General features: G+C 43.4%; 2 protein-coding genes and 1 pseudogene across 9 annotated transcripts in view; 2 read left to right on the forward strand and 1 right to left on the reverse strand.

The window, feature by feature from the left end:
* The window catches only part of MMS19 (MMS19 cytosolic iron-sulfur assembly component), a 32,061-nt gene extending 21,303 nt beyond the window's left edge, over window positions 1-10,758 (reverse strand). For 4 of the 7 annotated variants that reach the window (XM_077125637.1, XM_077125635.1, XM_077125636.1 and 1 more), the window contains exons 1-2: window positions 10,443-10,758; window positions 1,157-1,205 (exon numbers count right to left, since the gene is read on the reverse strand). In XM_077125637.1, coding sequence (XP_076981752.1) covers window positions 1,157-1,205; window positions 10,443-10,554 — 161 coding nt within the window. In that variant the 5' untranslated portion in view covers window positions 10,555-10,758. Of the gene's footprint in view, window positions 1-1,156; window positions 1,206-5,796; window positions 5,908-7,507; window positions 7,752-10,442 lie in introns of all 7 variants that reach the window. The other 3 variants (XM_077125638.1, XM_077125639.1, XM_077125640.1) reach the window with 3 other exon arrangements.
* Window positions 1,853-2,725, forward strand: LOC143654557 (superoxide dismutase [Mn], mitochondrial pseudogene; annotated as a pseudogene).
* Window positions 10,756-13,189, forward strand: part of UBTD1 (ubiquitin domain containing 1) — a 50,556-nt gene continuing 48,122 nt past the window's right edge. The window contains exon 1 of one of the 2 annotated variants that reach the window (XM_077125652.1): window positions 10,756-11,036. Coding sequence is in view for 1 of the 2 variants with exons in the window: in XM_077125651.1 (XP_076981766.1) it covers window positions 11,414-11,483 (70 nt within the window). In the remaining variant the exon portion in view is untranslated. The other variant, XM_077125651.1, reaches the window with a different exon arrangement.

Here is a 13,189-nt window from a genome sequence, read left to right on the forward strand (position 1 = left end):
TGGCATTTAAAAATGGATCAAGGCTTACAAAGGTTCATAGCAGCAATATTCAGAATAGCCAAAAATTGAAAACAAATCAACTGATGAATGGATAAATAAAATGTGGTATATATCTGCACGAAGGAATATTATTCACGAATAAAAACAAATTAAGTAACATGGATGAACCTTGAAATATTAAGTTATGTGAAATAAGTCAAATAGAAAGGCCAGAACAGGCAAATTCAGAGGGACAGAAAGTTGACTGGTAGTTGCCAGGAGCTAGGTTATAACTACTAATAGATATGGGGTTGCTTTTTGGGGTAATAATAATGTTCTAAAATTGATTATGATGATAATTGTACAAATCTGAGTGTATACTAAAAGTCACTGAATTACAGACTTTAAAATGTTGAACTTTAGGGTTTATGAATTATATTTCAATAAAACTGTTATTTAAAAAAAGGACCAAGGCCACATCAACATGAGTAGCAAAAACAGGCTTGTTTGTGAGAAAAATGCATAATAGTGATTTTCTCCCCTCAATTTTCCAGAACACCTGTGTGTTCTGTGACAGCTAAGAGTCTTGCTAATAAAAGATTTTTCAGTTTAAATGGCCTACGAAGCATGAAATATGAGGAAAATAGGCATTAGACTATCAACACATACTTCCTCTAATTCTTTGGAACACCTAGTTATAACAGTGATGTTTCAGGAGCTTCCTCAAGGTTTTACCTTTAGTGGCAATCTCGTGCAAGGGCAGCCTCCTGGCAACTCCCCAGGGCAGGGCTCACAGGCTCTATGAATCACAGCCTAGATAACTAGATTCCCAGGGGGAAGGGTAGGCCTAAAGAAGCACTGGAGGAATCCCAGCTTCAATTAAATAACAACTGATGGCCTTCAACAAACACCTCACCCTCAAAATGCGGGCTGAGCCAGGAGCTGATGTGGCCTACAGGCTCGGAACTCCAGGACACTTCCTTGGGAGTCTCAGGAGGCACAAAACTTTTTCAGGAGCAACAATTAAGACATAGGCTTAGTCTGAGGACCGAGGGGACTCTGAGTAGGAGAAATTCAGGACTCAGTTTGGTTGAAGAAAGCAAACAATGCACAAAAGTAACATTTTCAGAGTGCACAAGCAAGGCTGAAGAAAGAATTGTAGGGTAGAGGCGCTTACCCAAGGGCTTCCACCACTTGTAACACTGTATAGCTACCAGATTTCACTTCTAGAGGAGACAAAAGAAATAAATTTCAAACAAACAAATAGAACCCCCACCTATTACACAGTTCAATGGCTCTAATCACCAATGTTTCCTGCCTACTCTAGACTTTGTACTATGGGAACACGATACTTGCCAGGAGCCCATCCTACACAAGAGGTACTTCTGTAACACTTCAAACATGTAGTTTCAAGTACAAAAATTGAAAAGGAAGTAAATATATCATTTGTAAATGATACAAATGTACATCTGGGAAATCCATGAAAAATAACTGAAAAAATATTACAAGCAAAAAATAACTCATTAAGATGGTTGGGTTCAAAATACTCTGAAGCGAAAAACCTTCATATATAGGAAGAATGACAACGTAAAAAGATTCTACTTATAATAGCAAGCGAGAGAGCGCATGAATATACCTGGATATAAACTAAACAAAAAATGTGCGAGATCTAAATGTTGAAAACTTTAAAGCACTCGTGAGGATCACAAAGGAAAACCTGAATAAGTAAAAAGGCATGCTACATTTCTTGAAAGACTCAAGATGACAGATCTAAATTAATATATAATCAAAAAATAATCTCTATAAAGACACTAGTAGAATTTTTTTTGGAATTAAACAAGCTTTTCTAAAGTTGATGTGTAAAAGTTAATACATGAGGCGAGCCACAGTGGCTCAGCAGGCGGAGTCCTCGCCTGCATGCCGGAGACCTGGGTTCGATTTCTGGTGCCGGCACATGCAAAAAAATAAAAGTTAATACGTGACTAGGCAGGCAAATTCTGAAAAACAACTGTACTTTTCTGAGGAGTGGGTAGGATTTCCCTATGTTAAAAGATTATTATAGAGGGGCTTCACTGGGCCCAAGCAAGCGCCTGTACTGCAAGTCCAGGCGCCAGCACCACGCTGTCCCGGGCAGGGAGCACGAGTAGGAAGTTGGTATCAGCTTTGGGAATTTTGGGTTCCAGTGAGAAGTGCAAGCTCCCCAACCTGCGCAGCTGCACCACATCAAACATCACTCTGCCTAGGTGAATAATGAGTGCTACTGAGGAGCGATAGAAAGAGGGGCTGGCAAAGCGTGATATTACAACTCAGGTAGTTCTTCAACCTGCACTGGACTTCACTGGTGGAGGCCATATCAATCATACCATCTTCTGGACAAACCCGAGCCCTAATGGTGGTGAAGAACTCAAAGGGGAGTTGTTGGAAGCAATTAAACATGATTTTGGTTCCTTTTATAAATTTAAGACATTGACAGCTGTGTCTGTTGTCGTTCAAGGTTCACATTGGTGTTGGCTTGGTTTCAATAAGGAACAGGGATGCTTACAGATTGTTCCTGGTTCTAATCAGGATGCATTGCAGGAAACAACAGGTCTTACTCCACTGCTGGGAACTGATATAGGGAAGCATGCTTATTACCTTCAGTATAAAAATGTCAGATTAAAAAAAAAAGTCAGATTATCTAAAAGCTGTTTGGAATGTAATCAATTGGGAAAATGTAACTGAAAGATACATGCTTTGCAAGAAATGAAAAGTTAATCATTATACTATGTAAAGTTCTTTATGACTTTTTGTAACAGTATAGTCTGTAGTATACTAATAAGTTTCTCTACCGTAGCATTTCTAAAGATTGCTTATTGAGATATTTCACAAACAGAATTCAATGATATAATTTAACATTTTAAAAGTTTGATTGGGTAACCATTTGGATATATCAAATGTTTTGTATGATTCAGTCTTTTGATGAACACTTTCTTTAGAGAGCTAAAATAGTTTAGGAGGTTATAATTGTTATCATAAAAACCATACAAAATATTCCATCCCTAGACTTTTGAAACCCGTAGGTTTCCAGGTTCCCCAAGGGAGTTCGAGGCTGCAGAGCTAAGGGGACTAATATTCCAAGCTAGCTGTTAGGGCAGGCACTTTCCTGGACGCAGCCTCCTGTTCCCAGTGGAGTACACTAATGGAATCCACTTACCCCATTCTCTGTGTCTCAACTCCTCAGCTTTTTTATCCAGGACCTCCCTATATAGTGTAGAAGACCCTCTCAGGTCACTCGCACCCTGGAACTACTATTGTGGTCATTTTTCTGTCACTTCTCTAGTTCCTTGGAGCAGGGGTCAGCTTATCCTATTCCACCATCTTCCCAGAAGTCAGATTACTTATTTTAAAAAATGCAATTTTAGAGAAAAAAAAAGGTAACTCTAATAGAAACTTTTTAGGATATGTTTTCAGCTGAGAAACGAAGAATAAAAGGTTAGCCCTCTCTATAAGAGTTTGGTTAGCACAGAGGTGTGGCAATCAGGGAATTTCTTCCAGCAACCTGTGCTGGGTTCCCAACTTACCTAGCTCTAAATGTAGGGCCTTAACTAGTTAGCTGTTGCCAACACAGGACCCAAGCTAAAGTGAAAAAATAGATGAGAAATTTCCTCAACTTCCAGTCCGTATTAAGTCTGTGGTCTCAGAGCATTAGTTGTGAGTTGAGATGGGCTGAAGCACACTCTGGTACTAGAGTAGAGAGAAGACCAATCATTCTGAGGAAAAGGAGAGCTCTAGTCAGGATTCACAGCTCTGACTGGCACCAATTTAGACATCAGGCACTCTTAGCCCTTCTCGTGCCAGGATGTGTGAGACCCAGCTGCTGCCTTGTTCCTGAGAAAGAGCCAAGGGAAAAAAACGAGCAGGCTGTAGGATGGGGGAAGGGGTTGTAACCAGACTAATAAGACAAACTAAGAAACTGTTCTTGTTACTCGGTTTTTATACCCAACTCCTTAATAGCAATACTTAAGTGAAGAGGAATCTCCACTACTAGGTCATATACCATAAGAGTACTGCATCATTTGGGAAGGTAGTAGAGGGTACTTTCTTGGAACCCTTGGCTGAAGTCCAAGAAACTGCTGAAAAATCCATCCCAAAACTAACTTCAGTAGTGGCCACAGACGGAGTTAGCAATTGTATGGAGGAAGCCATAGGGGACTGATAACTGTCTATAGCAAAGGACACCACTAAAATGAATAATTTCTTCAGCAATAGTTTCAATGTCCCATGTGGATGCTGGGCTATGATTCATCTTTGGAAATACCTCAAATGCCACAAGACAAAAACCTGACTAATAGGTCCCATTCGGTTGCCTCTAATTTTTTTTTAACTGAAATAAAATTTACATGCAGTGAAATGCACAGATCTTAAGAATATAATTTGATGAGTTTTAACAAAAGTATACACCTGAATAACCAAAATCCCAATCAAGAAATAAACATTTCATCACCTGAGAAAGTTTCTTCATACAGCCTTATTGGTTAATTCCAACCTTTATAGGTTGCCTCACATTCTATCATTGAAAAATATTTCTTCAGCAATCAGCATATATTAATATGAAACTAGCTGCATTATAACTGAAAGGAAACATACACTTGCATGTGATTCCCTGAACCCCACGGGTAAACTTCCCTGGCTAAGCCCTTTGAGTCCTCCTATCTTTCACAAAGATCACATCTTGAATTAATGCAGCAAAAACATAAAAGGGGAATAAGGTATAAAAGTAGTAAACAATTAGGGAAAAAATGAAGAGGTTAAAAAAGCTATCACACAATAGTAAATAAAAGAAAAATGACAAGGAGGGGAAAAACTAGAAACAGTAACTGGGGGGATCCTTTTACAACACTGACTAAATTTAACATCTTATTCCAGGTCTGCTGAGTCTATCTCAAAAATGGATCCTCCTTTTCATCCTCTCTAACAGCTTTATAATTTTGGGAATGATGAAAATGTTCTGGAATTAGACAGTGGTGATGGTTACACAAAATTGTGAATGTAATAAAAGTCAGTGCATTGCACACTTAAAATGGTAAATTCTGTCATATAAATTTTACCTCAACTTAAAAAAAAAAAGTCCTCTAATCCATCCATACTTTATCCTGAATTATCACCCTAAAATGCACATTACTCACCAATCTCCATTTACTCCTTATTGCCTTCAGGTAAGACCTGACTCCTTGGCTTGGAGTCCTTCACAATTCAGTCCCCAAATTCCCTCTAGCCTTACCTTTCATCATGACTTCTATAATTCAGTTACATGAAATCCTAACATGTCAAGCCTCTCGATATCCTTAAGCTTGTAAACGTATTTCCCCGGCTTAGAATGCTCCTTTCTGGCCCCTGTCTACATGAAGAACTTCAACTCATTCTTTAAAATCAAGCTCAAATGTCAACTTTGATGAAAGCTTCTTTAATTCTCCCATAGAGAATAATTTACTCCCTCTTTTGGTTCCTTCCATGCTTAAGATAAATTGTCATATATGTTTGTTTTCATTCATTTATTTATTCTACATTTACTGTGTACCTACTTAAAATCAGGTACTGTGTTAGGGCTGGAGGCAGAAATACAGACAGGGAGCTTTTAAGGAGCCCAGAGTTTGGGCAGAAAAACATCTAAAACTGCAGGGTAACAAGTTCAGTGTTATCATAGTAGTGATATAAATAGACTAGATTAATGTAAGAAAGGAGTAAAATTCCTGGGTTTATGAATCATTCTCTCACTAACTTTAAATGATTAGTTCTCTTAATATTATAATTTCTCCCAAGTAAGAAATACCTGAATACCTGGAAATGCTGTTAATTATGCACTTGGTTTCCTGGGATGAATGTCGCCCATAAGGAGTTATTTTCCTAGGGGCAGTCTCACTGGTCTTCCAAGCTCTGAAAGAAGCTCAGCTTAGGTAACATTTATGGAAAAAAAATAAGTATAAGTTCCTTGCTGTACATAAGCAGGCCTAAATTTTCCGAAGAGTCTGATTTGCTTTCGAAAAATGGGCCTACAAGCACCTCTGAACTGCCCATACTTTCCTCAGAAGGGCAGCAGTTTGTGAGGGGTACTGAGGAGTCAAAGGAGCATTTATATGAGCAGTGACATGGAAAACACAATTAGAGCTCTGTCTGCTGGAGTTGCAACCTCTTGAAAAAGTGAAGTAGCAGGCAATGAGAGTATGAAAGAACAGGAGAGAGAGAAAAACCCCAACCAGGACTTGGTTACAATCAAGCTCTCAAAATACTCTTTCTGCTGAGGGTGCTACAGACATTTCTCAGAAGCATATTTTACTGTTCTTTAGCAATCTTTTGGTTTCAGGCATAGTGTCCACCTCAGGGAGTTACAAATATGGGAAAATACAAAATAATAAAAGACTGAAATGAAGCAAAATCCAAATAACTAAGAGGGAAAAACAAGTCATCAACTGTGTAAATCCAACATTTCAAAAGTTAACATTCTCTAAAATCAGGTTCTTCCTCAGCGTGTCCCCCTGCCCTCCCCACCCCCCAATTTTTTGGACAGAGCACTTGGCATCCTCAGGCTTGAAAACAAGGAGTCATCTCGGAGTCCTCCCTCTCCTTCAAGCTGTATACCTCAAGCCCCACTGATTCTTCCTTCAACATCTCTCATTCCATTCACTTAAGTACTTTTTATTTTGTACCTACTTATAGCAGTCTCTGGTGGTAAGAATGGGAAGTTAGGATATGGAGCTGTGTACAGAAATAGATACTAAACAGGTCTTCTAATAAGTATACAAGAGGTTAAGAAACAAGTACAACACAAATTCTGAAGGGTGCCATGGTGTCTGACTGGGGTAATCAGGAAACGCTTTAGCATCTATTGGTGGTGGAGGGCAATCAAGCTGGGTCTAACTTTAATTAGATGGAGCTAGTGGAGGGAACTGGGAAGGAAAACGCTTAAGAAAAGTAATGGTGGGTGACAGCAACTAAAAGGTCCAGAAGGGGAAGGTGAGAACAAAGGCTGAGGACCTGCAGTACAGTCTCTGAGACCTTTAACTCTTAGGCTGCCAAGTCATATCGCTTCCATCACTTGTACCTTTTTGCCATCTGACTCCTATTTTTTTTTAAATTTTTATTAATAAAACCAATCAACATACAATATGAACATAGTTGTATATTCATCATCACGATCATTTCTTAGAACATTTGCATCAATTCAGAAAAAGAAATAAAAAGAAAACAGAAAAAAAGTCATACATACCATACCCCTTACCCCTCCCCAATCACCAGCATTTCAATCTACTAAATTTATTTTAATATTTGTTCCCCATCATCTACTTATTTTTAATCCATATGTTTTACTCATCTGTCCATAACATAGATAAAAGCATCAGACACAAGATTTTCACAATCACACAATCACACTGCGAAAGCTATACCATTATACAATCATCTTCAAGAAACAAGGCTACTGGAATACAGCTCTACATTTTCAGGCAGTTCCCTCCAACCTCTGTTATGCATTAACTAAAAAGGTGATACCTACTTAATGCGTAAGAATAACTTCCAGGATAACCTCTCAAGTCTGTTTGGAATCTCTCAGCCATTGACACTTTATTTTGTCTCATTTCTGTCCTCCCCCTTTCGATCGAGAAGGTTTTCCCAATCCCTTGATACTGAGTCCCAGCTCATTCTAGGATTTCTGTCCCACGTTGCCAGGAAGGTCCACACCCCTGGGAGTCCGTCCCACATAGAGAGGGGGAGGGCAGTGAGTTTGCTTCTCCTGTTGGCTGAGAGAGAGAGAGGCCACATCTGAGCAACAAAAGGGGTTCTCTTGGGGTGACTCTTAGGCCTAATTTTAAGTAGGTTTAGCCTATCCTTTGCAGGGTTAAGTTCATATGAATAAACCCTAAGATTGGGGGCTCAGCCTATTGCTTTGGTTGTCCCCACTGCTTGTGAGAATATCAAGAATTCTCCAATTGGGGAAGCTGAACTTTCCCCCTTTCTTACCATTCCCCCAAGGGGACTCTGCAAATACTTTTTGATTCACTGTTCAAATCCTTCTGGGATTTATTGAGGCATCACTCTGGACAAACCTACAAAATCTCATGCTCTACTCAAGGTTCCATGTACTCAATTAAGCTGTCCACATAAGTTATACTAGGAAATGCATTACTGACTCCTATTTTTACCAAGAACCCACCAGGTTCTTGACAAAGACAAAATTGGTAGTAGCTGCCTTTGTGAGGAGGGGATGTTTCTTTTGCTTTTACTATTGTAGGAAACTCTGCTGCTATGAGTGGCTAAAAAGGAAGCACTAACAAAGCCTGACAGGCTGGAGGATTAGAAAGCACATCTTATTCTGAGGATGCTTCAAAACTGTCAGCCTTCAATAACCCTAAAAAGGGCAGTGATCTAAGATTGAGAATACCAATTTAAACCTCTAAACTTATCTTCTTTATACGGCTTCTTTGCTCAAGGATCTACAACCGCTATTCCTACAACAGGTCATTTAAATACCTCTGATTGGGATCCAATGTTATGCATAATTCAATCCCATCAAACACCAAACATTTCAACTTTATCTGTTACTTCTCCTCGTACCAACCTTCTTCATTTAGTCAGGAGACCAAAAGTACAACAGGCTTAGTAGTTACTGAGTTTTGGCTGGGCTGAGCTTGTTTTAAAGTAGACAATAGTTTAGGTCATTTTTTTCAGACAATAACAAAAAAAAATTTATAAACACGTAAAACTTGGCAGTCTCTTATCAGATTGTAGTCTCAGTATATTTTGAACCTGAAAAATCCAAAAGTATTGTTTCATAATATATAAATGTGAAAGAAAAATTTTAAATGACACTGGTATAATGTTTTATGTTGACAAGGGTTTGGATTGCATTTTTTAAAGCAACGAATGTTCACTTAAGGTATGTGTTCTTAATTGGATATAAATGTTTCACCTAAAGAGAAAGAAACTGTAAACAAATACTGAACTCTAATGATATGCAGGCTTAAGTATTTAGGGGTAAGCGTATGGATATCTGCAACTTAAATGGATGGATAAGTGATCAATCAAGTATATTAAAATGTTAATGGCAAAAAAGAGTTAATAGCAGGATCTAGGTGATGAGTGTATGTGGGCTCCTTATAAAATTCTTTAGACTTTGCTTATGTTTGAAAAAATTCACAATAAAACACTTGGAAAAATGACACTGGCACATATTGTACTCGTTAACACTGTCAACACTGATAACTCACTAAATTTATTGTAAGAAGTCAAGCTTCGTGGAATGGCAGAAGGGGGCATTTGTTCTCTGATGCTTCCATAGCATCTGAATACACCTCCTAGAACCCTTTTTATGGTCGACTGTGTTCGTAGTTGTCTCTCCCACCGCAGTATAAGTTTCTGAAGGGCACCAATCTGAACTGATTTATAGCTATATTCCTATTGCTTTGCATCATTTGAAGAATAACGTGTTCAGTAACGGTGGAACGAATGAATGAAAGCAGAATACTGCTAAGAACCAAAGCATTACATTTTTAGCAGACGCAATTTATTCATTTCTCACGTATTCTAAAAGTTAGTATCTCAGTTTTCAAGAGAAGCAATGTTCTTTACTTCTCCCCAGACATGCAAAATTTCCAAAAAATACCTTTAAAATACAAACTTACGGATACCTACAATATTATTTTGTATTCTGTGACTTATGCCTGAGGTCTGAAGGCCTCCTAACATTCAGTAACGCTTTGGTAGATAAATTTTCTTCTACAAAAGCACAGTATTAAAATTCCAAAGACACCTAATATTATTTGATTCAAATCTTAGGAAGCTGTCAGAACCAAGAGATTGCTGAACTGGTCATAAGCAGGTACTGGAAATGTAAGAAAAGATAAAACCACACTGCACATGAAAAACTTGAGAAGCAAATTAATCAAGAACTTTACGAAGAAACAGAGGGAGGACACTGAACATCTCAAACTGTGCCTAGAACGCCTTCCCTCCTCTCCCTCCAATTACAGCCAGTCGGTGGCCGGCGCCGCCCCGCCGCTCCCAAGATTCCACGCGACTGGTGCTGATGCCGCTGAAGCTGCATTTTCTCACGTCTACCTCCTAGATACAACGTGGTTTCCCCGTGAGAGCATCCGATGCCGAGTTCCAGCTCCCCGACCTGCCTGATCTGTGACACTCCGCAAGTCTCTTCTCGCTGTAACTCAGTTTCCTCATCTGTAAAATGGTAATGATTATCCTAACCCCGCCTCTCCTGCACAGAAGATGGTTACGGAAGACGAGGAGTGTAAAAGCGCTTTAAGGAAGATGCAAATAACTTTCAATTTTGGTACGGCTCTTAAGCACCCGGTGCTCCTGGGGACAGTCTCTCACAGTCACCTCTATCCCTCACTCTTCCCGCCCGACCCCCTGTGTGGAGGCCGCTCCCTCCTCTTGGACCCCATGCGGAAGCCGCGCGGCGCCGTCTGCCATACCTGCAGCCACCTGGTCAGCAGACCCCTCCTGCTGACCCACGACAAAGTCGTGCACGAGGTCCCACAGGGCGCCCGTAGGCGCCACTGCCTCCAAAGCGGTGGCGGCGGCCATGACACGAACTAGTGACCGTAGGAGGGGAAGTAGGTGGTGGCACGAAACAAGACTCTCCGCGCATGTGCTTCATGAGCCAATCGCTTGGCGAAGACTTAGGGGGCGGAGCGCTCCGCGGATCACGTGCCCGCCGGCTCCTCGCCTGGCAGTTCCAGGGAGGGTGGGGCGGCCCCTCCCCGAGGGGCGGGGCCTGAAGTAGGGGCGCTGGCGCGGGGAGTGCGACGGGTGCTGGGCACGCAGCGGGGGCCATTGAGGGCGCATAATTCCCGGCCCGGTTCCCGTGGAGACGGGCGACTGGGCGGGCACCTGGCTGGGTGGGGCCGAGGGGCGGTATGCACCCTGCGGGAAGCCAATGAAAAAATCAGGCCCGGCCCAAGGAGGCGGTGCCGTCGGTCACATGCGCACCTGGGGCGGGCGGTGGCGGTGCGGGCACTGCGAGCAGGCGGAAAGGAGCGGGGCCGGGCTGGGGCGGGGTTAGACAGGTGAGTGACAGGCTCCGGGGGGCCGGCCCCAGCTGGGAGCCCCGAGCGAGCTCCGAGTAGCTGCGGCGGTGCCCGCCCCCTCTCTCCGCCTCTACAGCGGAGCTGGTCTCCCGCCGGGCACCGTCGTGGGCCCCCCTGGCCCGGCCACCTGGTGGACTGTGCTGGGGAGTCGTCCCCCTCCTCTACCTTCGCCCGCAAAGTTTGTGGCGAAGCCGGCGCTGGGTCAGAGTGCACCCCCGGGGGGGAAATCGGGGTGCGCCCGATGCCGGGCGGCAGGAGCCGTTGACCTGGGACGCCGCGGTCCGGGGCAGGAGCGCGGAGCAGCCGTCCACCCACCCCCCCGCCTCCGGTGGATGGGGCCCGGCTGAGGAGCCAGCATGGGCAACTGCGTGGGGAGACAGCGCCGGGAGAGGCCGGCCGCCCCGGGACACCCCCGCAAACGAGCAGGTAATGACAGGGAAGGGAGCAGAGCAACGGGCACCTTGCCAGTTGTCCCCCCTTCTTACTGGAGCCCTGGACTTCCCGAGAGACCACTCCCGGCGCCTGGCGCTTGGGAATCCCCCGATGGCTGCTCGGGAGCGGGACGGGGGCCTCCTCCCCAGTCCTGGATGGCCGGGGGAGCTGAGTTGGGGCAACTGCGAGCGCTGACCCGGCTGCGAGACCGACTCGCTCCAACTGGGAAGCTCCTGGTGGGGGTGGGGGCAGGAAATGTTTGCAGACCGCAGCGGGGCGGACGGAGGGGGGAGGACCCCGGGCGAGGGCGCCGCTGGCCTGGCAGCCCGGGCCGGGGTCTGACGCCGGCCGGTTGGGGCACGGCGCGGGCAGCCAGGCGTCCCCAGAACTCGGAGCGAGCGAGACGAGCTCAGTCGATCCTTCCAAAGACTGTTATTATCGGGCTGCATATCGTGCTGCCCGAATCCGACTTGCAAAAGCAGCGCAGGGCTCTGGGAAGGAAATCTTTATTTTTCCTGCAGGGTTTTTAGAGTCTCCCGGCCGTCTGGGAATCTAGGAAAGGTGGAGTGAGGTGGGGGTGAGAATTTCTCCCTCGGGTTTGTTGGGATTCTTCCCAGCCTTTGGTATGGGGATCTCTTCGCGATTCGGGAGGGCCGGGTAGCGCCTTCTCACTTTCTCGGTACACCCCTCCTCCTATCCTGGCGCTTTGCCCCGGACACTCACTTCCTTCTCTGAGGATGTTGCAAGGATCTTCTGAGAATGATAAAATAGTAGACTTAGAAATTTGTCTAGATTCCAGATAGACCTACTTCCTCCTCCCTATCCAAAAACACAAATCCAGAGAGATTGAGCAACTTGCCCAAAGCCACACAGCTAATACAAATTGGGCCCAATTGCTACATATCCCTTTCTGTAAGAGGAATCACTGGCCTGAAGTTGTTAATGAAGTGGAAACTCTAGTTGCAGTTTCCTGCCTCTCTTTGACCCGTAGGTGTGTTACTGTGTTGTGGAACCTGGGAAGGAGAATGGAGTGAAGGGGGGGTGGACCTGAGGAAGAAGGGAAGGATGTCTATGTAGTGGACCGGATGACATATGGAAGGAAGAAATGTGTTTTTATAGGAAGGATAAGGTAAAACTTAAGATCGGAATCTTCTTATAGGAAGGCATCCCTAATCATTCTTCTGAGCAAAGTTAATTCTCAAACCCAAGGGACTTTCATTCATTCTTTCAATTTATTATTTATGTGCTTTCAATTTATTATTTATTTAATCAGTCCTAATAATTGATTTCATTGTATTTTTCACTGCTGACAGCCTCCCCTCCTTGAAACTTTCTTCTCCCTTCCCTTCTTAGCATTATTTTGGTTTTCCTCTTTGATTACTCCTACCTACCAAGCATCTCCTAGGTGGGTACACTCATGGTTAAGTTTCACATTGTTTTTTCTCTCTTTATACTCCCTCCCAGAGAAATCGTATTTGGTTCCATAATTGCTTTCCCCCTGTGCTATATATTCAGCTGTTACCTGTCTCTTGAACCCCATACCCACATCTCTAAATGGCTGCTGGACACTGATCTAGATATCCTCAGATTCAGCACCACTAGAGCCAAGCTCTGTATCTCTTCCCCCTTAATCTGTTTCCCTTCCTTACCCTTACATTCTCTGAGCTACGTAATTATACCTTGAAAAACTCCCCCACTGA

Source organism: Tamandua tetradactyla, chromosome 13 (assembly GCF_023851605.1).
Source record: "Tamandua tetradactyla isolate mTamTet1 chromosome 13, mTamTet1.pri, whole genome shotgun sequence".
NCBI lineage: Eukaryota > Metazoa > Chordata > Mammalia > Pilosa > Myrmecophagidae > Tamandua > Tamandua tetradactyla.